General features: G+C 62.1%; 1 protein-coding gene across 5 annotated transcripts; it reads left to right on the forward strand.

Moving 5' to 3' along the window:
- The first annotated feature begins 272 nt into the window (after positions 1-272).
- Positions 273-22,517, forward strand: NR4A1 (nuclear receptor subfamily 4 group A member 1). 5 transcript variants are annotated; one of them, XM_055337182.1, is made up of 10 exons: positions 2,483-2,847; positions 3,324-3,430; positions 5,234-5,355; positions 7,450-7,556; positions 17,562-18,439; positions 19,233-19,362; positions 19,662-19,813; positions 20,168-20,370; positions 20,467-20,645; positions 21,696-22,517. In XM_055337182.1, the coding sequence occupies exons 5-10, from the start codon at positions 17,564-17,566 to the stop codon at positions 21,950-21,952; spliced, it is 1,797 nt and encodes a 598-aa protein (XP_055193157.1). In that variant the 5' UTR covers positions 2,483-2,847; positions 3,324-3,430; positions 5,234-5,355; positions 7,450-7,556; positions 17,562-17,563; the 3' UTR covers positions 21,953-22,517. The 5 variants fall into 5 exon arrangements, with proteins under 5 accessions (XP_055193159.1, XP_055193157.1, XP_055193161.1 ...); XM_055337184.1 differs by lacking the exons at positions 2,483-2,847; positions 3,324-3,430 and adding an exon at positions 273-395; XM_055337186.1 differs by lacking the exons at positions 2,483-2,847; positions 3,324-3,430; positions 5,234-5,355 and adding an exon at positions 6,350-6,366.
- Positions 22,518-27,306: the final 4,789 nt, after the last annotated feature.

Here is a 27,306-nt window from a genome sequence, read left to right on the forward strand (position 1 = left end):
TTTAGCCCCATTGATGAGGCTGCGTCGGCCGCCGCCGCCGGGATTCCGGAGACGTCAATGGGCGCGCGTCACGGTCCCCGCCCGCCCACCGGGGGAGGCGCGCCCGGGGCTGGGACGGCGGCGCTGGCGGCCGCGGGCTGCGGGGGCGGGGGGCGCGGCCGCGGCCGGAACTGCGGGGCGGGGGGCTGCCGGGGCGGGGGGCTCCGAGCTGCGGCCGCAGAGCGCGCGGCGGCGGCGGCGGCGGACCCGGCGGGGGCCCCCGCGCCCCCCGGCCCCGGCCCCGGCCCCGGCCCGGCCCCCCGGCATGGGCCCTGCGGTGCGGAGCGGCTCCCCGCGGGCGGGTGCGCGGCCCCGGAAGGCGGGGGTGCCGGGGCGAGCGGAGCTCGGCGGCCCAGGTGACGGGGGCCGGGTGGGGGCGGGCGACGGGGTCCCCGGGAGGCCCGGGACGGTGCGGTCTCCGCGAGGGCCGGGAGCCGCGCTGGGAGTCCCGGGGGTCGGGGTGCAGCTGTGCGGGGGGGTCCCGCGGGGGTCGGGGTGCAGTTGTGCGATGGGTTCCCGCGGGGGTCGGGGTGCAGCGTGGGCTGGGGGGGGTCCCGCGGGGGGTGCAGCGTGTGCGGGGGGGGTGTCCCGCGGGGGGTCGGGGTGCAGCTGTGCGGGGGGGGGGTCCCGCGGGGGGTGCAGCGTGTGCGGGGGGGTCCCGCGGGGGTCGGGGTGCAGCGTGGGCTGGGGGGGTCCCGCGGGGGGTGCAGCGTGTGCGGGGGGGTCCCGCGGGGGGATCGGGGTGCAGCGTGTGCGGTGGGGTCCCGCGGAGGTCGGGGTGCAGCATGGGCTGGGGGGGTCCCGCGGGGGGTGCAGCGTGTGCGGGGGCGTCCCGCGGGGGTCGGGGTGCAGTTGTGCGGTGGGGTCCCGCGGGGGTCGGGGTGCAGCGTGGGCTGGGGGGGTCCCGCGGGGGTGCAGCGTGTGCGGGGGGTCCCGCAGGGGGTGCAGCTGTGCGGTGGGGTCCCGCGGGGGGTCGGGGTGCAGCTTGCGGGGGGTCCCGCAGGGGGTGCAGCTGTGCGGGGGGGTCCCGCGGGGGGTGCAACGTGTGCGGGGGGGGTCCCGCAGGGGGTGCAGCTGTGCGGTGGGGTTCCGCGGGGGGTCGGGGCGCAGCGTGGGCGTGGGCGGGGGGGTGGGGCTGGTTCCCGGAGGAACCTGCCGGCTCAGAGTCAGCCCCAGGTGCGAGTGCAGCCGCCAAGGCTTTCCAAGGCTTTCGGCTTTCTCTCCCGGCCGCGGAGGGTGGGGTTTGGCCCACGAGGGGCGCTGGAGGTGGCCAGGCCGAGACATTCCTTCCATTTCCCCGCCGGCTGCGGGGTGGGGGGGGGGCGGTGTTCGGCGATGGGGTCCAGGAGTCCAGGAGCTGGGGAGGGGAGGGACCAGACGCCCAGTGCAACCCCATCCTGGGATTGAGTACAAAAAATCAAACCGGAGAGGGTCAGGTAGAGTCAGGAGCCGACCTGGGGTTAGAAATGCTGCAGAAGTGGCACTTACAGGGCTTTCCAGCGAAGCATTCATTTGGATTTGGGGCTAGTGTTGGGGCACGCAGGGCAAAGGAAGGCTGGGGAGAGGTAGGTGTCTTCACAAAAGCTGTGCCCAAAGGGGGCTGATAACACCCTGGACAGGGGGCTGGGGGTGGGGGCTACAGCCATGGTCCTGCACCCACCGCAAGTGAACGTTTAGATCAGTGATTTGGATGAAGACTTAAAAGGGAGGCCGACTGACTCTTTGTAAAGACCTAGAGCCAAGGGGAATGACAGGTGTACGATAGGATAAAATCAAGATTCCAGATGATGGCTGCCGAGCAGGAGGGTGGACCAAGATGAACAAGATGAATGTGACTGATTATAAATGTTGGGGCCTGTGCTGGAGTGAAGAAAATTAGTTGCAGGAGTTCAGGCCTAGAGCCTGACTCTAAGGCCCAGAGCCTCCCACTTGCTTTCTGGCGTCAGCTGCCAGACAGCTCTGTGCAATCTGAGACCTCTACCCACTAGAGTCGTCCAAGCGGGGAAGAAGGAGGCCTGGCCCTGGGGCTCCCTGGGTCCTAATCCTGGCTTTGTCACTTCCTAGCTGTGTGACCTTCAGCAAGTTGCATAGCATTTCTGCACCTTAGTGTCCCCTCTGGTAAAACTTAGTTCGTTATAATAATCTCTTCCTCGTAGTGTCATGAGGCCGAAATGAGAACGTGCATGTAAAGTGCTTGGTAACGTGTCTAGCGCATGGTGTTCAGTAGGTGTTATCTGCTGTTATATTGTTAATACTAGTAGTATGCCCATTTCTGGGGGGCGGGGGGACTTGGCCGATGCAGAGCTTATATCCAGGAAGGCACCAGGGCTGCAGAGGGTCTGCCCACCACATCCTGTGGTGAGGAGAAGTTGAGTTAAGAGAAGACAAATACTTGGTAGGAAGGAGGAGGAGGTTTGGGGAGGGGGCTGTGTGGAGCTGGGATGCAGGGCTGGGGCTCTAGGATTCGGGGTTGTAGCCCAGCAGAGGGAAGGGTCCTCGGACTTTGGATCTGCCGTCGAACAGAAGGGACAGTTCCTTAGCTCTGGTGTCCTTTCCACACCTCCTTCCAGGCAGCTGGCCGGTTCTCTCAGCCTAGTTCTTTTTTGTTTTTAAAGATTTTATTTATTCACGAGAGACACAGAGAGAGAGAGGCAGAGACCTAAGCAGAGGGAGAAGCAGGCTCTACTCTGGGAGCCTGATGAGGGACTCGATCCCAGGACCCCGGGATCACGCCCTGCGCCGAAGGCAGACGCTCAGCCACTGAGCCACCCAGGCGCCCCGCTCAGCCCGGTTCTGAGGCAGGCATGCGTGAGTCTTCTTCTTCGGCAACATTCCTCAAATATTTCCCAAGTACCTAGTAGTGCTGAGCTGTGTTTGGGAGAGTGAAGACCACAGCGATTAGGACAGATGAGTGAACAGCTCGGCAGCATTAGTCCGCTGCAGCTAATCAACACAGGGCCATGTGCTGGCGGTGGGGGGGGGGGGGAGGCTCTCCAAGGAGGTGAAAGAGGACAGGAGGCCTGGCTGCTGAGAAGGAGCTAAGCATACAGACCTCCCGGGCAACGGCCTCGGTGGAGGGGAAGCCAAAGCAAAGGCCCTGCCTGGGGAGAGGAAGCCGGTGTGCAGGGGGCACAGCAAGGAGGGGGTGCAAGAGCTGGGTCCCGGGTCTGGCCTGATGCTTCCATGCCACTTAGGGGGCATCAGTCTCTTCTCCTCCAAGCCCCCTCAGCCCTAGGCTCGCCCTCTGCACAGGTGACTGACCTGGATTCATTCCCTCATCGCAGCCTCCCGGGGCCCAGACATGGGGTTCGTGGCTCACTGCCTGTCTCGCCGAGGCCCTCAGTCAAGGCTTGTGGAGGGAATTTTGATCTGGGACAGGAGACGGCATCAGGTATCGGCTCCCAGATGTTAAGAAGAACTTTCTGGGCATGACCGATCCCCGACTCTGGTCCCTATTTCTCAGAGTCTGGGGAAGATGCGTGCGGAAGACCTGGGCACTTGGGGGGGGGCCTGACTGTGGTGGGAGCTGTTGGTCCTTCCTGCCCTTCCTCCTCAGCTGTGGACTGGTAGGGAGAAAAGGGAAGGTTGTGCAGGGGAGCCCTGGGGCCTTATTGCAGACCTGTTTCCGGGGTATGGGACGATGATGGTGTCACTCTGGGAAGCAGGTGTAGTCCGTGAGCTGAGACAGGTTGGAAGCTGATTTGGCCGCCTTTTTTTTTTTTTTTTTATAAAGATTTTGTTTATTTATTTGTGAGAGACACAGAGAGGCAGAGGCAGGCAGAGGGAGAAGCATGATCCCAGGACCCCGGGATCATGCCTGAGCCACCCAGGTGCCCCCTGATTTTGCCCTCTATTAGGGTTGGAAGCCCCCCAGATGCTCAAGACTGCTCCCCTGCCTTTCACTCCCGGTGCCTTCACCCCTTGGTCCATTTCACGCAGAGGAGCATGGGAGTGCTCATAGCTCTGTTAGAGGGGGATCTGGGTACCATAGTGCAGAATAGCTCCCTTTAATCTGTGGACCCTGGGGCAGGGGTCAGGAGGGCAAGGAAGCCCATTACATCATGTAGCCTCCTCCTTGCACCCTCTACCTCCCAGCATGGGAGCATCTACTTCCCTTTTCCCACACCTCACATTGCCCCAGAGGGCACCCGGTCCTGCTCTCACTTTGAGGCTCAGTTGAGAGATGAGAGGGCTGAATTGGGGTGAGAAAAAGGGAAGGAGAGATGTAGGGCCTGGAGTACTCTGGCTGGAAGGGTGGTGCTCACAGTTGGCTCTGGAAGGGGAGACCAGGTGCCCAGAGATGGCTTGGAATAAAACCCAGGGCCTGCGACTGGCTCTGACGTGTCCTCATTTAATTTCTCCTAATAACGACAGTGCTGTTGTATGTGTGTCTGGCGCTCTGCTTTGTCCTTTACACACGTGGACTCATTTCAAGTCCCCCGGCAGCCCCGTGGTTGTTCATTTCGGAGATGTCTATCACCGGTTGGCATTTCCACAGTGGGGGAACCTGGGGCGCAGAGAGGTTCTGCAACTTGCCCAGGATTACAGGTGACAGAGCCAGGACTTGAACGCAGGTGCCGGGGTTCCAGCGTCGGGGCCCTTAACCACTTTGCTTCAAGTTGGGCCTTCGTGTTTGGGGCCCAGAGTGGCTTCACAGAGTTTTTCCTGGGAGTCCCCATTGTTCTGGTTAGAAGTCTGGGCTGCCTGGAGTTGGGGTGATTGAGCCGCTGCCCTGTGGGGTCCTCAGAGACTTTAGGGCCCAATGTGGAGCCCCCTAAGGAGAGAGGGGTATTAGCCATGTCTTCACAGTAGCTCCCTTTTCTCTGCCTACAAAATGCCTTTTTGTGCACATCAGGGCCAAGTGTTGGACTGAAGCCTCCCCGCCCAACGCAGGAGTGGGGAGGACGCTGAGGGGCTGGATGCTGGCACGTGTCTCCATGGCCCTGAGACGGCCCCAGATACCGGCAGCAGCAGTTCCTGATCACGTCCCATGTCCCCAAGAGCTGTTTGCCTGGGGCTCTGTGTGCCTCCTGGTTCTGCTGCCCGGCCCAGGGCAGTCCTCGGGCTGGCCTGTGGCCTCTCATGGCCTGGGTCCCGCCCCTGTTTCTACTCCTGTGTTTCCTGGCTGTGCTGTCTCTAGGGATTGTCCCTGCTGGCGGGTTCCTCCTCACTCACACTGATTCTCCCTCCATAGGCTTCCACCATGGACAGAGGCCCGCCCTGGTCCCTCTCTGGTGTCCCAGTTCCTTCTGCCAGACCCTGAAGGCCCAGGGGTCGGTTGACTGTTGTCCGAAGTCTGTTGGCTCATCCAGACTGGTAAGTGCTCTACTGTTGTCTTTTGTACACCTCTGGGGCCCTCAAGCAGGTGGGGCTGGGGGCAGAGGTGGGTGTGAAGCTGCCGTAAGTGGATGTGGTTTGGGGGATGGAGGGGGAAGCCCTGCAGAGGTGGCAGGCCAGGTGCTGCTCAACTCCGGGAGATCTGATTTCTTTGGTGATGGGGGTGGGGGGTGAGGGGGGATGGAGAAGGGGAAAGCCCAGCTTTCTTAGCAGGATAGGCTGAGGGGCTCTGTCTGGGGGGCATGGGCTGGTGTGGGAGGAGAGGGGCAGGGGTGGGGGTGAATGACGACTGTTACCAAGGCAGCATGTGTCTGGTTCTGATGGGGTGTGGCCGGATGGCTCAAGGCCAGGCTGGGAGTATAGCGGGGCAGGGCGGGGAATAGGGGATAGGAAATTGGTTTGTTTCCAGGGCGTACACTAGGGGAGTGCACCGGGGAAGGCTGGGATCATCTCCTGCAAGAGGGCAGTGACCACCCCCTTCCTCCAGGGCAGGTATGGGGAGGTGCTTCTATGCAGGGGAGGATCTTCCTGACTCAGGGCAGTGCTAGACCCTCCACATTCACCCAGCAGCCTGGGGCGGGAGAGTCTCAGACTTGTGGCCACGGCCAGAGGGATTCTAGGCCTCTAGTCCACCTTCTCCTCTTATGGATGAAGAGACGGAGTTATAGAGCAGAGAAGTGACTTTTTAAGATCCTATAGTGAGGATGTGTAGAGCAGAGTTTATTTTTTTTTAATATTTAATTTATTTATTCATGAAAGAGAGAGGGAGTGAGGGGCAGAGACACAGGCAGAGGGAGAGCAGGTTCCCTGCTAGGAGCCTGATGTGGGACTTGATCCCGGATCCCGGGTACACGCCCTGGGCCAAAGGCAGACGCTCAACCGCTGAGCCACCCAGGCGTCCCTAGAGCAAAGCTTAGAATCAAGGTCTCCCAGAGGCCTGACCGGCTGGTGGACACACGCCTTCCTCGCCTGAGGACACTTCTGGAGAAGGTACAAGCAGATTCAGGGGTGAGGGGTGGAGTTTAGGAATTGAATTTTCACCTGGCCTTTCCTGAGCCATCTCAGATAATAGGATGGGGCCAAGGGCACCACGGTCCTGGTTACCGTGTTTACCTAAGAGAGCTGGAGTTCAGCCTGACACCCGGGCCGGGGACCTGTGATGGCCTTCCTCTTTCCCCAGAACTGTCTCCGTGCCACAGCCCCCTTCAGGCCTTGAGAGATCCTTGAGAGATGAAGTAGGGGCTGGCTCTATCTCCCCCAGCGCCCTAGACACCATTGTCTCGTGTGGTGTTGGTGTCCAGGGCACAGGGAGTCCCTCGGAGGTGGCTGCCAATGGGGGAGGATGGGGTGTCCAGTCGGAGCCTGGGTGGAAGGAGGGGAAGCCCTGGGAAGCAGGGCCTCCTGTTCCAGGGGCTGGGCTGGGTGTGCACCTGGCTGCCCGCTGGCAGCAGGCTCCGTGCCACCGACCTTGGGCTGGGGGCAGGGAGAGGAATTACTGTACGGAGGAGAGGCAGGTGTCCCTGGTCAGCCGGGGATCTGGACCCGGGAGGCACGTGAGTGAAGATGACAGCAGCAGGCCAGATGGCTTCCCCCAGCCCGGCCCCCGCCCCTACCTTCCCTCCGGGTACAGAGCGGCCCCCGTGGGCAGAGTGCTTGTGTTCCCCTCGTTGTCTGGGTGATGGTGGTGCCTGAGTGGAACTCCCATGCCATATACACTGCCAAGGCCACCCCGAGGGGCTGCCAGCCGGGGCCCCATGAGTGCTAGAGCTGTTGGTCTTGTGACGTGGGCACCTGTCTGCCAGGCCCGGGCACGGGCCCAGGGTCACGCTCACGCCGGGGCTCCCGTCAGCTGACTATTTTGGGCTCTTGCTGACCTGGGCCAAAGTCAGGCCTCCGCCAGGAGGGCCCCGAGGCAGCTCCCTCTGTCCCCAGAGGCCGGCTCTGGTTTCGGCTATATAAACAGAGCAGGACATGCTGGCTTGGAGACAGCTCCACGTCCTAAGCCCGCTCAGCTGGTGCATAGCCTTGGCCGGGCAGGCCGGGCTAACCGGGCAGTCCCGTCTGTTCCCCCAGGGCTCCCTGAGGCCGCCAGGAAGAGCCCCTGACCAACCCCAGGATTCTCGCCTGGTGCAGCTGTCCAGGATCTCGGAGAGTCTAAGCAGATCGTGAAGAGATAGCTGGTGAGTCTCAGGGATGGGGAAACTGAGGCACAGGAGCTGAGCTGTGTGGCTCTTGTGCCATTGTGACCATCCGTATTATGGTTTCTTTGGCCTTGAGAGGAGGGGGGCGGAGGAGGAAGCAGGAAGGGCTGACCTTCCCAGGCAGTGAGAGTAAAGCTTGACCGGAGTTGGGTGGTGGGGGGAGCTGCCCTTGGGAGCTCCCTGTGGTCAAGAGCTGGGAGACAGGGAAGGAGACAGGTGCTGGCATCTCTTCACCCTCCTTGGAGATTTCCACCACGTTCTCGGTCCTCCCCTTTTGCTGTCCCGGCCCTGGAGGAGGCACGGGCCTGCTAGGCTGGGGAGGGACGCTGAAGTGGGCTGGGTGTCCCTGGGTGCGGGGCCTCTGCGTGGGTCCCTGAGCAGGGTCCCTGAGCCGCCCTTCCCCCCCGTTGGTTGGGCCTAGGGGACCTGGCTTCCCGGAGCCCTCAGCCCCTGCCCCGCTCTCCTTGCCTGGCTCCCTCGCTGGTCTTGGTGCCTGCGAAACAGGGCTGGAGCAAGGTCTGGCAAGTCCGCCAACCATCCTGCCACAAACACGCTCCCCGGGCCCGGGGCCAGGGGCTGCAGCCCGGCATGGAATAAGTGGCAGCTCCTGACGTGGGAGGCTCTTGTACTCTCCTCGGTTCTCAAAAAAAAAAAAATTTTTCCCCCTTTCTGAACGTGAGTCTCTAAATGAATCCAGAGCCTGTGACTAAAAATACTTTAACAATAGGAAAATGCATCAGTCTTTCCGGCTGGGGCTCGTTATCGGAGGGTTTTTATTTTGGAATTTGAAATTTTGCCCAAGGAGGCTGGGTGGAGACCTTGGGCAGGGGCAGGAGAATTTGGTGGGTGGTGATGTCCTGCAAGGTGGTGGGAGGCCCTCCAAGGGTGGAGGAGAGGAGCTGGCCGGGAGCTGAGCAGGCTCGGGGGGCACGGAGCAGCCGCGAGGAGGGTGCAGCGGAGGCGTGGGCCGAGCCTTCCCAGAGGCACTCGGTGATCTTGTCTGCGTTTCTCCAGCACCAGCGCTGTCTGGCTCTTCTTCCCAAAGTCTGATCTTACGCTTTCGTGCTGATGCTAATTCCTCCTAGCCTGGAGGGAGGCGAGGGTCGGACTGAGGCAGCCTGGACTAGAGACAGCCTCCCTGGAGAGGGCCCTGACCTCCTCAACTCACAGGCTTTCTCCAGAGGATTAGTTGAGCACTTGCTGCATACAGAGGCTGGTATTTTCCCAGTGCTGGGTGGAGCCACGTCTCTGGGCACGCTCTCATTTCCTTCCACTCAGCCCTGGAGGGGGAAGAGGTGTGGATGGGGTTACTGGTCTCCATTTCTTGAAGGGGGTGCTGACTCCCGAGTCCAGCTGAAGGTCCTGGTATGGGCCTGCCCACCTGCCCCAGGATCCCAGCTGCGGGGGCCTGGAGTCCGGGGCCCCAGGCACTGTTCCATTTCACTGCTGAGCCTCCCGGTGCCCTTAACGAACTGAGCCCTCCCAGCCCCGGGGAGTGTGGTGCGTCTGCCTTGGGCAGATGAGGAACAGCCTCGGAGAGGGGAAGGGACTGGCCCCGGGTGACACAGCAGGCTTCCCAGCTTCTGGTCACAGATGCCTCTGAGAGCCCCCCATCTTCTGTCCCTGCCAGGGGGGGCAGGAAGCCGGGGTGGAGGGCAGTGGGAATCTGTTTCCAAGGAGGTGACGGCACGGGTGGTCGGTTGCGGCAGAGCCAGGGCCAGGGCCGGGGGATGAGAGCCAGAGGCCGGGGCCTGACCCAGCTGCTGGCGGGAGGCCCCCTGGGGTGGCAGGCGCTGCTCCCTCGCCCACAGCACAAGTCCTGCTCCCCGCTGCCGAGGCAGGAAGAGGAATGACCAGGTAGTGCGGCGGAAGGGGGGACGCTCCCGTGGCAGCAGGAGGCAGAGGTCACCCCTGGGCCCACCACGCGGGAAGGGTGTGGAGGCCTGTGGGTGGGGACGGTCTTGGTGAAAGTAGGGCAAGTCCCTGACCGGCGCTGGGGGGGGGGGGTGAGGGCTGGTGCAGGGGTGGGGGGTCAGCGTGGGAAAGAGGCCGGGCACTTCCACTTCCTCATCGCCCATTTACCCACATCCACGTCCACCCTCTGGGCTGGTGAACGATGCTGGATGCAGGCTGCCCACCGGGGCCTGCCCTGGGCTAGTTACTGTTGATGCATGAAGCTGCCCCCCTGCTGAGGTCGGGGAGCCAGGGCCTTGCTCTCACATTCACACATAGGTGTGAGGGATGAGTCAGCACATTAGTCCCCAGGCCACGTTACACTCGGCTAGGAGGGGCAAGGGCTCTCAGGAAACATCCAGGGTTGACGGAAGGCATCCTGTGTGAAGACCCCTGTCTAACGGGAGACGATCGCCTCTGCTAACTGTAGCTGTGCCCTGTGTGTGCCCACACACCACCTTCGTGATGGGAAACGGGCACTGTCCTCTGATGCCAGCAACACACACTTGAATGAATCTGTCCTCAGTGAATTCCAGCAGCATTCTGCCTCCGTGTGAATGAATGCGTCTCTCCCATTTAGGCGTGGCTATTTTTGAAACTTTTGTCTTTGAAAATGTAACCTACATCGCAGAAAAGTGCACAAATCATGGGTGTGAAATCTTTTTTTTTTTTTAAGATTTTATTTTTTCATCCATAAGAGACACAGAGAGAGAGGCAGAGACACAGGCAGAGGGAGACTCAGGCTCCCTGCAGGGAGCCCGATGCGAGACTCGATCCCGGGACCCTGGAACCCCAGGACCATGACTCGAGCCAAAGGTAGATGCTCAACCGCTCAGCCCCCCAGACGCCCCCCATAGTGTGAAATCTTAAGAGGACAGTGGGATGACTTTTCCCGGGTGAACACACCTGGCTGATCCTTGCCCTGGTTGGAAACTGGAATGTTTCCGGTCCCACCAAAGACCCCCTCATAGGTGCTGCTGTTTCCAAATACAGGCTGTGTGCGTGTGTGTGCGTGCGTGCGCTTGCACACACTTGGATCTGTGTACACTGGGAAGAGCCAAGGCCCAGCAGGCCAGAAGCCACTGTCTGCAATCCAGAGTGGATCCATGGGCCCAGCACAGGCTTTGGGGGTCAGGGCACCTATATTTGAGTCCTGCCCCCGAGCCTCCATCTCCTTGTTGATAAAATTTGGGTCACAATTCTAAACCTGAAAGGTGGGGGGAGGAATTGAGAGGAAGAAACCCTGTGCAGTGCCATGGACTGAGGTCTGACCCTCGAGGTATTCCCCATAATCCCCTTCGCCTGTGAGAAGGTGCCTATTATGAAGAGTTAGGCTGGGGAAGGGGGATGGCCTGAAGTCTTGGAGGAGGAGCAGGATTAGAGCAGGAGGGAGGAAGAGGGGTCACTATGAGTGGTGAGAAGTTTCGCCCCAAGGTCCTTTTAGGGGAGCAGCAGGGAGCTAGAGGTAATGAGAACACTGGTGCGCTGGGCCAGGCTGTGCTGTGGGAGCTGGGCGGGGACTGTCGTCTCATCTCCCACATGACCTGGTCTCTCCCCGGGCCTCTTGGGCTGTCATGGCCCTGCCTTGCCTTCTAGTTCTTGCCTCTAGTTTTGAATCTCTCCCATCATTACCCCTTTGGTCATTACCTGTCCCTCCCACCCCACCCCTCCCCCCACAAGGGGCTGTTCACCCTGACCTCGCTCTTGGGGGCTGGACTGGGGGATCCCTTGGGAGGCTAGGACCAGCTTAGGCTCCAGGCTTGCCAGGGTCTGCCTTCATTGAGCCTGTCCCCAGAGTTGCACCTTAGCCAGATTCCCCCTCAGAGCTCCAGGACGCCCTGGAGGGCCTCTGTCCCGCAGGGATGAGAGCCAAGGGTCCCAAAACCCTCTTGCCTCAAGCTAGGTGCTCCACAGGAGTGAATGTTCACCACTGAAGGGGTGGCCCTGGCTGTGCTCCCACAGAGGGGCTCTGCCTTTTCTCCTTAGTTGCTTATTTCCCGAGCATAGTGTAGACAGAGCCCGCAGCATCCCTGCCTCCACGAACATGGCCAAGTGGCGGCTGTGGTTGTCTTCCCCTCCATCTGCCTTTGGGGCAGTGAGAATGCAGCCTCCAAACCTGTAGTATCCTGGGGACGTGGGGCCTGGGCTGCAGGCACACATCTGAAGGCTGATGCTGAGATCTGGAGATTTAGGCTAGGCCCTGGGGCAGCTCCTCGCCACGCTTAGTTCCCTGGGGCTCCCGGGTGGGCTGGCCACAGATTGGTCCAGCTGCCCCGTAATACACCTGTTCAGCTGGTGCGGGATGGTGGGAACATTGACTTGGCTAATCATGTTTTGCTAACATTGGGATTTTTTGTTTTTTTGGGTTTTTTTGAGAAAGGCCCTGCTGGGGTGGAGGGAGGCATCCCAGGGTGGGGTGACAGGCTAGATGGGAAGCCAGCCCATGATGTGGCTGGGGCTAACTTCCCCAGCCCAAACTTGCTATATACTTCTGAGTAAGGCATGGCTCTTCTGGGAATCGTTGGGTCCTAATCTGCAAAATAGGATGATGTCAATTATATTGGGGGCAGCCCGGGTGGCTCAGCGGTTTAGCCTCGCCTTCAGCCCAGGGCCTGATCCCAGAGACCCAGGATCGAGTCCCACGTCGGGCTCCCTGCATAGAGTCTGCTTCTCCCTCTGTCTGTGTCTCTGCCCACCCCACCCCCGTGTCTCTCAGGAATAAATAAAAAAAAAAATCTTAAAAAAAATTTATATTGGCAGTTTTCTATTTTTTTAAATTATTTTATTTCTCTTTAAATCCCTATTTTTTAAAAAAGATTTATTTATTTTAGAGAGAGAGGGAGCAGGAGCCAAAGGAGGGGCAGAGGAGAGGGGGAAAGAGAAGCAGACCCCCACTGAGCACGGAGCCCCACCCCCACCCACCCCCCATGGGGCTCCATCTCACGACCCTGAGATCCCTGAGAGATCCCTGAGATCCGGGACCTGAGCTGAAATCGAGTCGGACCCTTAACCTATCGAGCCACCCAGGTGCCCCATATTTGCAGTTTTAAAGCCTTTTTGTTTTTTTCTTTCTTCTGTGGAATCTCTTTTCCAAGCAAAATCTATGCAAAAACCCAACACAAAGAAAAACAAAACTTTGGTGTGGAAGTGGAGTGTGGATCGTGGATAGGCCCCTGTGCATTATTCGGCCCACGCTTCACCTCCGCCCAGGTGGCCCTGAAGGGTCTTCGGATGATGGTTTGGGAAAGACCAGAGCTTTCCGAAGACTGGTCCATGTTGAGACTGTATGCTGAAGTGGGGGAGCTGTGGCAAGTTCTGACCAGATCCCTGAGTGAGATTGGTGTTGCATGAAGACTGCTCCGCTGGTGGGGAGGGGGCGTTTGGGAAGAGGAGACAAGCTGGTCTAAGGGGCCATTTCCTCATTGGTTGTGGGCAAGGAGAAGTGGAGGTCACTGGCCTCACTCAGCGGGCCTGCCGTCCTCCCGCACCGGTGAGGCGTGGGCTGTGGCTGGCAGGAGGAACGGGGATCCGAGACGTTCTAAGGTAGAATTTCAAGAAAAAATGAGAAGTTGCTTGTGGGGCATCAGGAGCAGAGACGGGGCAGTGGGCAGAGAGGGTACAGCGAGGACAAGCTCTGTGGGCAACGCATGAGGTTCGAGATGCTGGCCGGACCTTTGGGCAGCTGGAGAGGCTGGAGACAAGGGTGTGGGAAACCCGACCCGAGAGGTGAGAGTGGAAGTGAGGAGGAACAGGAAGTGCCTCAAGGCTAGGGGAAGTGCTGTCGGGTGACCAGATGAGGTGAGAGTAGGGCCATCAGCGCAGGCGCAGTGGAAGCAGGAACTCTTCGAGCTGACTTGCGGGGAGAAGGGGACCGGGTGGGACCCCAGTGTTTGGGGGGGGGAGGGTGTCTCTTCTTGTAAACGTTAGCACTCCTTCCCCTCTCTCCCTTACTTAGCAGGTGCAGGCTCCCCAGGTTCAGGCGTGGAATGGGGGTGGAGAGGTGACAACCAGACCAGGGAGGCCTCCGGGTGGCTGCAGTGCGGGCTGTGCCCCATCCATCCGTCCGTCGATGCAGCCCTGGCCATCCCTTCTGGCTTCATGGGGCAGGTCGAGGCTCCCCTCTCCACAGATGGTCGGGGGAGGGCGTGAGAAGATCCTCTAGAGGTGCACTGAGAGGCCCTGGGGGTGGGGGTGGGGTGGCGGGTTCCACCCCAGCGTGTGCCACCGCCTCGCCGCCGTGTGACCTTGAGCAAGTGCCATCATTTCTCCGAGCTTGTTTATTTATAAAATGGGGAAAAAGAGTCGGCACAAATTCGACCAGATTTCTCAGGCCCCACCCGGTTCTGAAATTCGGTCATTTCCCAGCTGCAGCGCACCCACCCTGGAAGGGACTGGGAGGCGACCCGGGCCAGCGCGTGGAGCGGCGCCCGCGGCCAGCGCCTGCCCTCGGAAGGTGCCTGCGTGGGAGAGTAGGGGGCGGAGGCAAGCGGGGGGGGGGGCTCGAGGCTCAGACGACCCCGGTGGCCCTGCTGCTGGGGAGTAAGCGGCCGCGCGGCGCCGCGGGCTGGAGGGGGCGCAGGCTGCCGGGGGGGGGGGGGCCGGGGTGCGCCCCGAGGTGCGCCCCAGGCCTCCGGGCAGGCTGCGCGGCTGCGAAGGCGGAGCAGCGGGCGGCTGCAGGGGCTCAGCCCGGGGAAGCCCCGCGGCCGCGGCTCTAGAGCGCCCCCTCCTCGGGCTGGCGCGGCCCCGGGCGCGCGGGGCGGGGGGAGCCTCGGGAGTCCGCGAGCTGCTATTTTTAGCGGGCGCGGCGGGCGCGCGGGGACTATTTATAGATCAAACAATCCGCGCTCCCTGCGTCAATGGAACCCCGCGTGCGTCACGCGCGCAGACATTCCAGCCCTCTCGCCCCGCCCCCCGGGCTCCCCGGCCCGCGCCTCCCCCCGCCGCCTCCCGCCGGAACCGCGCCGCCCCCCGCGCCCTTGTATGGCCACAGCTCGCCGGGCCGCGTGCGTCAGTGGCGCCCCCGCCCCTCGCCGTGCGTCACGGAGCGCTTAAGAGGAGGGTCGGGCTGCGCCGGGGAGCCCCAGCGGCACAGGCTGCGGACCCGGAGCGCGCGGCCGGGAGCGCACACGCGGGCCGGACGGGCGGAGCGGAGCCGGCCGGGTAGGTGCCCCGCGGGGAGCGTGCGCCCGGCCCCGGGGTTCGGGGTGTTGCATGGAGGAGACGGGCGTCCGCGCGGGCAGAAAGGGTGTCGCGGGGTCGGCGTGCAGGGGCGCGGGCGCTGGGTGCAGCCCGGGCGTCGGGGGGAGCGCTTGCCGCGGGGGCACGACCCGGGCCGCCCTCCAGCCCCCGGGCGCCCGAGAGGTGCAAGGTGGAAGCCAGGTGAAGCCAGGTGGAAGCCGCGGGGGTGGGGGTGCGGGTGGAGTTGGCTCCGGGACTGGGGACTTGCTGGGGACGAGGCTGGCTGTGGTTCAGCGCCCCCCCCCCCACCTGGGTGCCCGAGTGGCCCAGAGCGCCCCGGACCGAGGTGCTGATGGGCTCTCTCGGTACAGTGGGGCGGGGTGTGTGTGTGTGCATGGGGGGGAAGATCCCCAGAACTTGAGTTGCAAGGATCCGCGCGGGACTCCTGCCAGCTCTGGGTTTCCAAAAGGGTCTCCTTCCTCCCCGGCTTGTCGGCCTCCTCCCCCCCCCCCCACCACCCCGTTCCTTTAGTTGTTTTCTTAACACTTTAGAGGCTGTGGCTTAGTTTGCAGGGATCCCCGAAGTTGGTGCCTGAGCGGCGTTAGGAGACTTCTGGATCGCTGGGGGAAGTGGCCAGCATGGGTGGCTTGGCTGAGCCCTGGAGGGGGCTGCTGGTGTTCCACTCGGTCTTCTTAGAGGCAGGGTCTGGGAAGCACCGGGAAGATTGGTTAAGCGGCGTCTTGGATCCTCTGGGGCGTGTGTGGGGGGGTGTAGACAGAGAGAGAGAGAAGTGTGGAAATCTTGGTCCTTGGGGATCCCGAGTGAGAATTGCCCATGTTGGAGTCCCTGGTGTAGTACCTGAAGGACACCCCCCCCAAGCCCCACAGGCCGGTCACACCCGAGCCCCCCTCCCCCCAGTCCCCGTTGGATCCTACAGGTAGGGTGCAGCCCGAAGCTTGTTCAGCATAACAGGTGCAAACCACATTGTTGCCAGGACCTGCCTGAAGCCGGATCCTCCCTGTTCCCTCCTTCAGCCCCGCCTCTTCCTCCTCCCTGGGGGACTGCTTCTCCCCCACCCCCTTGACGCTGGATGCAGGTCCATATCTGCTGTAGTTAAGTACCTGCAGCGAGGGGGGTGGAGGGGGAGGACAGGTTGGTGGGGGTTGATCCGGATGTGGGATGTCCAAGTGGAGAAACAGGATTTGAATAAGGCTGGAACACCCAGCCTTATTCCAGGTGGCTGCTACCGCTTCTCCACCCCAAACCCATCCCTGCCCCGGCTGTCTTAGCGCAGGGAGACGTGGCCACTCTTATCTCTTGCAGGTGCCGTGTATGCCTGCGGGCGGGCGGGCGGGCACTATGCGGTGGCTGGTGCAGAGCTTGAGGGGCTGTGTGGCCCCCGGCTGGTTGTGGGAGTGTCAGGCCAGGGGTGTGTCGCCCGTGGAGGTGGGAGAGGGCTGGACCCAGAGGACGCCCCCCCCCCACCGCCCCGGGCTCTTGGCCAGGAGGTGGTGCCAGCCTTTGCCCCCTCTCTCTGTTCCCTTGATCGTGGCACTCTGTGTTCCAGCTTGCTTTCTTGCCCCGCCCCCCGGCCCTGGCTGGGAGGGCCAGAGCCGTGCAGACCCCAGGCGTGGACATGGGATGGGAAACGGTCCCGGGGCCGCCTCTGCGCTAGTTTGCCACGGGGCTGCAGACTTAAGGATCCCCTTCGAAGCGGCGCTGTCTCTGCTCCTTCAGGCCGCTCATGATTGAGGGTGAACCAACCCTCTTTGCCTGAGCGCCTGGGTCCTTCAGGGCCCAGAAACTCCTTCGTGGAGGGACCCAGGCGGGGGCAGGATGGCTTCCATCTGCCCACCTCCCGCCAACAGGCTCCTCCCTGTATGGCCACCTCGAGTCTGCTGGACTCAGAGTTCTCTTATAAAACTAACAAGAGGCGATGCTTTGGGGGTAGCAGAGAAATTCTTCTTAGGGACTGTCCATTCTCCTGGAAGTCTAGGGGGCCTGTTCTCTCCTCCTTCCTGCCCCTATTCGGCCTCCCTCCGGCGTACAGCCTTTAAAGGTCTGGAGCCCGGCTACTTGATCCCCTGGGGAACTGGGGATTGCTGAGGAGGGCCCGGGCTCCCTTCCTTTTTGCCTTTGGGAGCATCCCAGGCGGTGCCGAGTGGGTGCCCATCCCCAGATGGCAGGACTGGGGTGCGCGTGGGAGCTGCAGCCTTTGTTCAGTGTGTCGGGTGGGGGCAGGGATGGGGGACAGGCTCGGGGCTGCTTAGGCCTCTTGCTTAGCAGCTGGGCCTTCAGTCTCGGCTCCTCTTCCATTTTCAGGATGTCCTTCCCAGGCACCGTGGGGGGAGGAGGAGTGGGGGCTTTGCAAAGGCTGGGCTGTGCCTGGGAATATTCCCAGAAGTGCCAGGTTGGAGAAATGACATACCTTCACCCAGAGACTGGGCTAAGTACGGCTTTGCCTGGCTGCCTCTCCCACCCACCCTTCTTCCAGCCCCTACCCACGCCTTACCCGGTGCGGGAGGGCAGGGGCTGAAGGAACACAGCTTCCCCCTGTTCCAGCAGAGAAATGCTGGCTAGATGCCTTCCCTAGGGTTCCCAGGCTGACCGGGGTGTGGCTGGCCTTCCAGCTGAGCCCACTCCTGCTGGGCCACTGCCCGGGGGCTTTGTGACATGGGGGTGGAGATGGCTCTCCGGCTGCAGACCAGGGTTTCTGGGTTCTCTGGTGGGCCATGGTGCCCTGCGTCTGGCTGGGACTCCTGCCACCTGGCTGCTCAGGGACCTAAGAGGTCAGGCTTCAGGCTTCTCTCGCTGACTCTCACTCCCCCCAATCTTGATCTCCTCCCCCTGCAGAGATGCCCTGTATCCAAGCCCAATATGGGACACCAGCACCAAGCCCAGGACCCCGAGACCACCTGGCAAGCGACCCCCTGACCCCCGAGCTCAGCAAGCCCACCATGGACCTGGCCAGCCCTGAGGCAGCCCCCACCGCCCCCACGGCCCTGCCCAGCTTCAGCACTTTCATGGACGGCTACACGGGGGAGTTTGACACCTTCCTGTACCAGCTGCCGGGAACGGCCCAGCCATGCTCTTCGGCCTCCTCTTCGGCCTCCTCCACGTCCTCCTCCTCGGCCACCTCCCCCGCCTCTGCTTCCTTCAAGTTTGAGGACTTCCAGGTGTACGGCTGCTACCCTGGCCCCCTGAGCGGCCCCCTGGACGAGACCCTGTCCTCCAGCGGCTCCGACTACTACGGCAGCCCCTGCTCAGCGCCGTCCCCGTCCACGCCCAGCTTCCAGCCACCCCAGCTCTCTCCCTGGGATGGCTCGTTCGGCCCCTTCTCACCCAGCCAGACGTACGAAGGCCTGCGGGCATGGACAGAGCAACTGCCCAAGGCTTCTGGGCACCCCCAGCCGCCCACCTTTTTTTCCTTCAGCCCCCCTACTGGTCCCAGTCCCAGCCTTGCCCAGAGCCCCTTGAAGCTGTTCCCCTCACAGGCCACCTGCCAGCTGGGGGAGAGAGAAAGTTATTCCATATCCACGGCTTTCCCAGGCCTGGCGCCCACTTCTCCACACCTCGACGGCCCAGGGATGCTGGACGCACCGGTGCCTTCGGCCAAGGCCCGGAGCGGGGCCCCCAGTGGAAGCGAGGGCCGCTGTGCCGTGTGTGGGGACAACGCTTCGTGCCAGCATTACGGCGTCCGCACCTGCGAGGGCTGTAAGGGCTTCTTCAAGGTACTGGGCTGCCCTGGCTGCGGCTTTTTGTGGGAGGCGGGCAAGGCTGGTCTCTTTTCCCAGCAGGTTGTCTCTGTGGCAGCCTCCCTGGGGTTCTCTTCCCAACTAGTCCTGCCCTCCAGGAAGGGGTCACCTCTGCAGATGGGCCACCCTCCTAGGGACCCACAGATGGCAGCGGGCTGCCTGTAGAGGGATGGTGACACGTGGGCGAGGGTGCAGGCTGCGGGGGTGCCCCCGGGAGGGTACATTCGAAAGGCCAGCCTCTGGTTTCCCTCTGCCCGTCCTCCCCCAACCCAAGGTCCTGGTGAGAAGGGGGCCCCAGGCACTCATGTTCCTGGCGTGAGATAAAAGGATCTGGGAAGAGGGCTGGGGGTGGACTAGGGAACAGGCCGTATGTTTGTCCCAGCTCTGGGTGCCTGCTCAGCTTCCCGTCCCCACCCCCTACCCCTCCTCTGTCCTCGCTTGTCTGTCCTGGAAAAGGCACGTTGAGAAGTCCAGATACCTGGGCTGCCAGGGAGCCCCGAACCCCTGGCCCCTGATCATGTGTCCTGGGGTGGAGGGAGGTCTCCCTCCTTCGGCAAAAACCTCCCCCAGTGTCCCCAAGATTTTCTCCTTCCTCCCCCCCCCCCCCCCCGGCATCTCTCCCTCCCCTGCCACCCAAATGTTAGAAAAATAGCTGTGAACAGAGGGTGCTTTTGTCTGTGATGGCAGCAGGATCTGGACGGTCCCCTCCCCTGCCCCCCCCCCCCCTGCCTGACTCTGACAGCCTGTTCCCTGTTGCCCCCCCATCTAGCGCACAGTACAGAAAAACGCCAAGTACATCTGCCTGGCTAACAAGGACTGCCCTGTGGACAAGAGGCGGCGAAACCGCTGCCAGTTCTGTCGCTTCCAGAAGTGCCTGGCCGTAGGCATGGTGAAGGAAGGTGGGTGGCTGATGGGCTGGCCGGACAGAGGCAGGCCTGAGGGGGGCGGGGGGGCCGTCCCAAGACATCTGTCCTGGTGGGCCGCGGTGGATGGCATGATCTGACCTTACCTGCCTGCACTCCACCTCTGGTCCACCTGCCTGGCTCATCGGGGGCGGGAGGGTGCTCTCTTTAGGGTCTCAGGGGCTCTAGGTCCTTAGGCTCCAAGGTACCTCGAGCGTCGATGCACAGAGCCTGAGTGGAGAGTCCCTTCCCTGGACCCCTTCCTCCCTTCCTTAGCCCTGCCCGTTTCTCTGCAGTTGTCCGGACAGACAGCCTGAAGGGGCGGCGGGGGCGGCTCCCTTCGAAGCCCAAGCAGCCCCCGGACGCCTCCCCTGCCAACCTCCTCACGTCCCTGGTCAGGGCACACCTGGACTCCGGGCCCAGCACAGCCAAACTGGACTACTCCAAGGTGAGGCCCGGCGCGCTCCACACCTAGGGCCTTGGTGCACACTGCATGCGGGTCCTGCCCCAGGCCAACACGTCGGGGAGAGCGGAGCCCCCTTGGGGCTGCCTGGCTGGAACAGTGCACCCCCCTTAGGTGGGCGGCCAGTTAGAAAAATGTGCTGCTTCCCAGCAGCCTCAGCCCCGGGTTGGTGTCTGAGAATTGGCGAGCAGGAGCAGGGACTGAACCTCGGTTCCTCTCTCGCCACTTCCCCCTGTCCCTGGGATCTGGTGATCATCCGAGTGGGGGATGGGGCTGTACGAGGGGGCCCCGGTGCAGGGCCCTTCACATGGGGGTGCTGACCCCGCCCGACCACCTCAGTTCCAGGAGCTGGTACTGCCCCACTTCGGGAAGGAAGATGCCGGGGACGTGCAGCAGTTCTACGACCTGCTTTCGGGTTCCCTGGAGGTCATCCGCAAGTGGGCCGAGAAGATCCCCGGCTTTGCCGAGCTGTCCCCGGGCGACCAGGACCTGCTGCTGGAGTCGGCCTTCCTGGAGCTCTTCATCCTCCGCCTGGCCTACCGGTGAGTTGCCGCTGCACGCTCAGCCCCTCGCCTGCTGCCCTGTCCTCGGGCCCCCCCACCGCCCTGACCCAAATCTTCATCCTCCCTCCCCGCCAGCTCGAAGCCGGCCGAGGGGAAGCTCATCTTCTGCTCGGGCCTGGTGCTCCACCGGCTGCAGTGCGCCCGCGGCTTTGGCGACTGGATCGACAGCATTCTGGCCTTCTCTCGGTCCCTGCACGGCCTGGTGGTGGACGTCCCTGCCTTCGCCTGCCTCTCGGCGCTCGTCCTCATCACAGGTGAGTGGCCAGTGGGGAGCCGGGGAGGGTGTGAGGGCCTGGCTTCTGGCACTTCGGGGGGCGGGGGGGCCCACATTTCGGAGTGAGGGTGCCCAGATGCAGAGAGGGGCAAGCATTCGCTCAGAGTGACACAGCTAGGAGGCAGCAGAGCCGGGGTCCAGGCCCCGCAGCGTCTGACCGCAAAGCCCAAGGCAGTTTGTGAATCATCCCCTGCCCTCCAGGATGCACCCTGTGTAGCTGTCGTGTGGGGCCTGGGGTTTTGGGTTTGTTTTTAAAATCTTCCTGAATTATGTCACATGCAGGAGAGCTTACGGATGCTAAACCTTGGTGAGCTCAGCACACCCACGTAGCCAGCACCTAGATCAGGAAACAGAACCCCACCTTGTACCTATCCCCTTAGTGTCGTCAGCTCCCCCAAGGGTAACCGTTGCTCTGACCTCCAGCAGCATAGGTTACCTGTGCCTGTTGGTTACTTTATGCAAGTACAGTTACTCAGGACACAATTTTTTGGTGTCAAGCGAAGAGGTTTTCAGATCTCTTTCTCTTCTTTTAATTTTTTTTAAAGCCCCCGAATCTGCACCCATCTCCCTTTTCACTTAAATTCCACAGAGGACCCAGCCAATATAGGACAAAATCCGGGGCACTTTGGGCTGAAGGAGTGGTGGGTTTTGGAATCAGCTTTCCGTGGAGGTGACCTCTAAACCATACTGCTCGGCTCCACCACTGGCCAAGGCAGAAAACCTGGTTAGGGATTTAGTTCGTTTGAGTGACCTTGGGCCAGTCATTTAACCTCTTAGGGCCTCAGTTTCTCATTTGGAAGATGAGGATAACGAGTACGACTGCCTGTCGAGACCACTGGACTTCCAGTGGGGCCTGAATACGGCTCCTGCGGGAACTTGCTTTTGCAGAGCGCGGGGGAGTGTGAGGGATGGCCAGTGGGGACAGTTCTCGGGCAGGGAGCAAGTGGGGCGAGGCGGGGTCTTGGGGTGCGGGAGTGGCTGTTCCTCTGGCAGGTGGCTGACCTGCCCCTTCCCCTCTGTGCCCCCCCAGACCGGCACGGGCTGCAGGAGCCAAGGCGGGTGGAGGAGCTGCAAAATCGCATCGCCAGCTGCCTGAAGGAGCACGTCTCGGCCGTGGCGGGCGAACCGCAGCCGGCCAGCTGCCTGTCACGCCTGCTGGGCAAGCTGCCCGAGCTGCGGACCCTGTGCACCCAGGGCTTGCAACGCATCTTCTACCTCAAGCTGGAGGACTTGGTGCCCCCTCCACCCATTGTCGACAAGATCTTTATGGACACACTGCCCTTCTGACCCCAGCCCAGGAACACGCGTGCGCCGTGAATGCACGCTCCTACACCACCCCACGTGCCTTTAGCCCATGGCCCACGGACCCTCAGAGCACCCCCAGCCTGGGCTTGAGCCGCAGACCAGCCGGCCTCCCCCCTTGTACTGGGTGGTTGGCAGGGAGCTCACGCCCTGGGGGAGGGGGATGCATTCATGGGGGTGACCCCTACTACTTGTCTTAGCCCCCAGCCCAGCCCTGGCCTTCATGTTTTTGTAAGATAAACCGTTTTTAACACACACCACCGTGCTGTAAATAAGCCAGATGCTGCTGTAAATATAGGAAGGAAGAGGCAGAGATGGGAGTGGGGGCTCGGAGGGAGGGGCGGCCCCCACCAGCCCGGGCAAGCCTCTCCCGCCTCCTTGCGCCTGCTCTCTCTTCCCACCCTCTTTCCACATGTACATAACCTTACTCTACAAAGAAGACAAATGACAGATTCTGACATTTATATTTGTGTATTTTCCTGGATTTATAGTATGTGACTTTTCTGATTAATATATTTAATATATTGAATAAAAAATAGGCCTGTAGCTGAAATCGGGAGCCTGTCTATCTCTGACACCTTCCCCCACACCATAGCTCCCTGCCCCCCGCCCCCTGTCCCCCATAATTACCGAAGAGACAGAAATAACTCTAGGTAAGTCGTGGATATTACCAACCTGAGCTAACAGGCCTCAGTTTACTCTTCTGTAAGAGGTGGATAATGACACCCACTCCTTGGGGTCGTTACACAGAGCACTCAGACTAGTCTCGAATGTGCGGAGAGCCTCGGATAAGCCCCCGCCTCATGGATGGGGCCTGCAGCAGAACCCAGCTGGCTGAGGGACGAGAGCACCACTCTGGGGTCACGGTCTCTGATTGGGCTTCCACATCTGCAAAACGGTGAGGGGCAGTGCCTACCTCGTGTTGCTGCTGGGAGTACAGGAGCTTGGGCAGGAGGGCTGAGCCTGGGGCTGGGTACAGGGCAGCCCAGGATGGCATTAGCTGTTGTTAGTAGAAGTTTCTTTTCTGTCTGCATTTCACCATTCCTCCGGATGTGCCTGGCACCCCAGTAATAAGAGCCGGGTTGCTGGTGGCCCTTGTCCCTTTGGTAAAAAGATTGTTCTGGGGTGCCTACCTGTACTCAAGTGCCCCTATGTACATCCTCCAACTTCCAAGCTCATCAGTTGCTTGACTGGCTTAAAATGCAGATTCCTCAGATCTACGTAAGAAACTCCGATTAGCTGAGGGGTAGGACCCGTGAATCTGCGCTTATGCCAAACACCCAGAGTGCTTGCCAGGCAGGTGTCTCAGGGCCACTTTTTTGAGAAACATGAACCTAGGTCGGCCCTAGCCTGAGAGGCCCGAGGTAGGGGTCCAGCCCCTTTCACTGAGCTCAGTGTCTTTCTAGATTTCTTCCCAAGGACCTGGTAGGAGACCTGAAAGCACTGCCCCTTACACCTGCTCCTCACAACCCTTGGCCCAGGACTCGAGTGTCCACCTTTGTGGCCCCTGCCTGGATGGAAGCCATATAAACTAGGGATTTGCTCCCGAGGACGGAATCAAAGGCCTTTCCTAGTGCTCCAGGCACAGACCCTGGGAGCTCTTGACCACATGCCCTCGCTCGAGTGCTAGGAAGTCAGTGCAGCCCCAGGCCTCGTCAAGGGTCTCCATGTGGTTGGGGTGGGGAGTTCTGGGCCCCACGCACGGTGGCTACCGCCTCCAGCATGTGTCCCTGGCACCCCCAGCCAGAGTCCCCGAATGAGCCTCTGTCAAAGCCCCTACTTGGCAACGTCCGAGGCAGGCAGGGGTCAGTTAGATCTGCTTCTATTCTCTGCCCTGCCTCCAGCTCCGTGCTGCTCTCTGAGAAGCCCCTCTTCCTCCCTGAGCCTTGACTTCCCCATCCGCTCATCGGGGACGTGGGTGTGGTGGCAGTCCTCTGGTTAGGAGCGGAGCTTGCTGGGAAATCTCCCACCAGCTGTGGGATTGGATGGAGTCCTGTCCCTTTGGGTCACTCTCTTCCATACCCCCGACTTCAGCAAAGATGGATGCGGAGCACAGGGCAGAGGATGGGCAGGGGCAGGAGCTGGGGCAGGGGCGGGCCGTGGAGAATCTTGGTCCATATGGGTATCTATGCCCGTAGTGATGATAATCACCACCACCCACGAGGTTCCATCACCCACCAAGTTCTTTTCACATGGTATTTGTCATTTCGAACCCTCACTGCCACCCTATGAGTTGAGTGTGGTTATCTCCACCCCATGGGCAGGGAGCAGAGCCGAGGAGCAGAGAGCAAGACCCCTGGAACTGGACTACCTGGCTCTAAGTCTTGGTTCCAGAGCTCCTTCTAGCTGTGGAATTTTGGCTAAGTTAGCATCTCCCTCTGTGAACGGGGAAACTGTATCTATCGCGTAGAGTCGCTACAGTGACGAAGTGTTTCAGACAGCGCCTGGTGGGGAGCAAACGCCGGATAAATCATAGCTGTTGCTTTTACAAAAGAGGAGAAAGGAAATGACTTTCCCAGGGTCACTCGGCTTCTAAGCGGCGGCGGAGCAGGGTGTGTCTAACGACCTAACCACTAGGTCTCCCTGCCCAGGGCCTCGTAAATGGAAGGCGCGCTCCATCCATCCCACGGTGGCTCCTCTCCAGGACTCCGGCCACTGGGGTACAGGGTGGGAGGCTGATTTCCCCAGCCCCGCCCTGCCCCACCCTGCCCCGCCCGAGGGCCGAGCCCGGAGGCAGGCCCTTTCTTTCCACTGAGCAACTGGAAGAACTGGCCCCCGAGTCTTGCTAGGGGCTGGGAGGGCGAACAAGGGGGCATTGAGCCTGGTGGGGCCTCACAATGGCTGCTCTGTCCCGGCTAGCCGGGGGCTGGGCCCGTTTCCGACGGGGACAATAGTCAAAAGGCAGTGACGCCGGCAGGGCCTGGAATCCCAGGCGGGATTTTCCAAGGCCTCAAAGCCTGCTGTTTGTCCTCACATGGAGACCCAGGAAGCCTGCCTCCCTGTCCCCCCCACCCCACCCACGCTGGGCCCTGTGCCCAGAGGCCCCGGCCCCCTCCCCAGGCCCGAGGTGCCACTGTGACGGGCTGGGGTGGCTCTGAGGCCTAGGACCCGAGTGGGCGCTCTGCACCCCGGAGTCTGTCTGGTGCCCTCCTCTGGGGCCTGGGCTCTGGCCACGGGGACGCTTGGTTTAGGAGGGACCCGGCGAAGGTCGGCCTCAGGGAGCCCCTGAAGGTCACAGCACAGCCCGGACCTGAGCCGCGGTGTGGTGTCCCGCGCTGGGCCCTGGGCGACCTCTGCCTGGCTGAGGGCAGGGCCGGGCCCCTACTGCCACGACAGCCAGGCCTGGGGTGTCCCGGGGTTCTCGCTTGAATCTGAACTGGCCCCCGCCCCCGCCGAAACCCCAGAACGGGGCCTCCTCAGAAGATGGGGCTGAGGGCTGGGCTTCCGGGAGGACAGAGCCCGGCACCAACCCCCCGTGCGCCCCTGCTCCCGGCTCAGGCTCCGGCTGTGCCCTGTCCCTTTGGGTCACTCCGAGCTGGGGCTGCTGGGGGCCGTCCAGGCTGGCCCGGGGACCTCGAGGGCCGCCAGCCTCCAGCTGTGAGGGCACGAAGGAGTTAGCGCGAGGCTGAGCAAACCCCCCTCTACTCCCCCAGTACTGCCTTCCGCACGCAGCCAGGGACGTGCTGAGGGCAGGAGGCCCATCCCAGGGTCCCCAGCTAGGCTCCGAGCCGGCCTGAGGACCATGGGGCCCTGGAGCCTTTGGCCTTGGCTCCTGCCCCCTTTCCCCCACCGCAGGCCTGTGCTCCGTCTTCTTCCTACCGTCCTGGCTCCCCCGGCCTCCTGCTGGGCCCTGACCCTGCCAGGCTAGGGATTGGGGGGGGGCACCTGAGGTCTCCTCAAGGTCTGACCAAGGCCCCGGCACTGTCCAGCCCCTACCCAGGCATGGCCGCGGGGACTGGGGGTGGTAGCCGGGCCGGGAGTTGGGTGCCCGCACGGGGGGTGTAGGGGGGCCGCCCTGGCACGTGCTGTGTTAGCAGGGAGCAGTGCCCAGCTGCAAGCCGGGCAGCCGGGAGGCTGACTGTCGCTGCCCTCCTCGTCGGGCACATCGCAGGGACCAGGCCCCCACCCAGCCAGGCCTTAGAGACCTGGACCCTAATCTGGGAACTGGGGTACTAAGAGGATAGACAGATGCTCCCGACCTCACAAGAGACCAGGGGTACATGGAGAGAACCCCTTACTGGGGCGGGGGGATACCCTCTCCCTTTGCAAGGACAGTCGCAGAGAATCCTCTGGCCCAGGGAACAGATACACACACGGCTCCCAAAGGAACAGGTGCACAGACCTTGCAGGACAGTGAGACGACGGACCGACCCCCTGGGGACCCAAACAGAAACTAGCCCCCATCCCACCCCCGACTTGGCCAGGGAGACAAACACACGCACCTCCCCAGAGTGAGTAGCCGCCACCGGTCCCCAGCACCGAAGGACACGGGCCCACCTCCCCCAGGAGAGAAGGCAGCGCGGGCCAGGTCCAGAGGCTGCCTGCCGAGGTCGGGGCTGGGAGGCGCCTCTTTCTCACGCTCTCTGCCACCCCGTCGGAAGCCCAGCCACTTCCTCTGCCTCGGAGGACGGGGTGCTGGGGGGGATGGGGGAGCCCCTGCCCCTGCCCGGGGACCCCAGCAGGGGAGGGGAACACATGTCAGAAGGCGACGGCCGATTCTCCTTGGCCCAGCAGCCTGGCCAGGGTTAGAGGGTCAGCAGACAGGGTGCTGGCGGCCCGGCCAGGCGAGGCACCGTCAGGAGCCCCCGGCCTGACGTCAGCCCCACTCATTGTTGTTGCTGGGGCTTGAGTCACTCCCCGTGACGCCACTGGGGTCAGCTCCGGAGCGACTGGGGGTGGCCTGCAGGGCCAGCTTCGGGGCTCAGCTCTCCCCTGGGCACAGGCTAGGATGGGGTGGGGCCGTCCAAGGCCACAGTCACCGCGCACAGCCAGCTGCCTACTCCCAAGGTCCTGGGTTGGCCTTCAAGGTCCCTGCACAGGCCTTCGCCGCCGGCCCGGCCGCCTGGCTGGCGGGGCGCTGGGCTCTCCGTGTTCGCCTCGGTTTCCAGCCTGAGCTCTCCGGAGAACTCTCCCCGGAGCCTTTTCCTTCTCCAGGAAGCAGCACCCCTCCCCCCGCCCCCAGAATAATTCCCTGTAGCTCCACTCCTTTCTGGAACCACTCGCCCCCCCTGCGCATCCCCTCACGTCCCATCCTGTGCCCTCTGCAGCCGCCTCAGTCTTCTGGTGGCCAGTCACCCCTCACCTTGCCGAAAGTAGGGCTCGGGCCCCTTCTTCATTCT

This window comes from Nyctereutes procyonoides, unplaced genomic scaffold, assembly GCF_905146905.1.
Source record: "Nyctereutes procyonoides isolate TBG_1078 unplaced genomic scaffold, NYPRO_anot_genome, whole genome shotgun sequence".
Taxonomy (NCBI): Eukaryota; Metazoa; Chordata; class Mammalia; order Carnivora; family Canidae; genus Nyctereutes; species Nyctereutes procyonoides.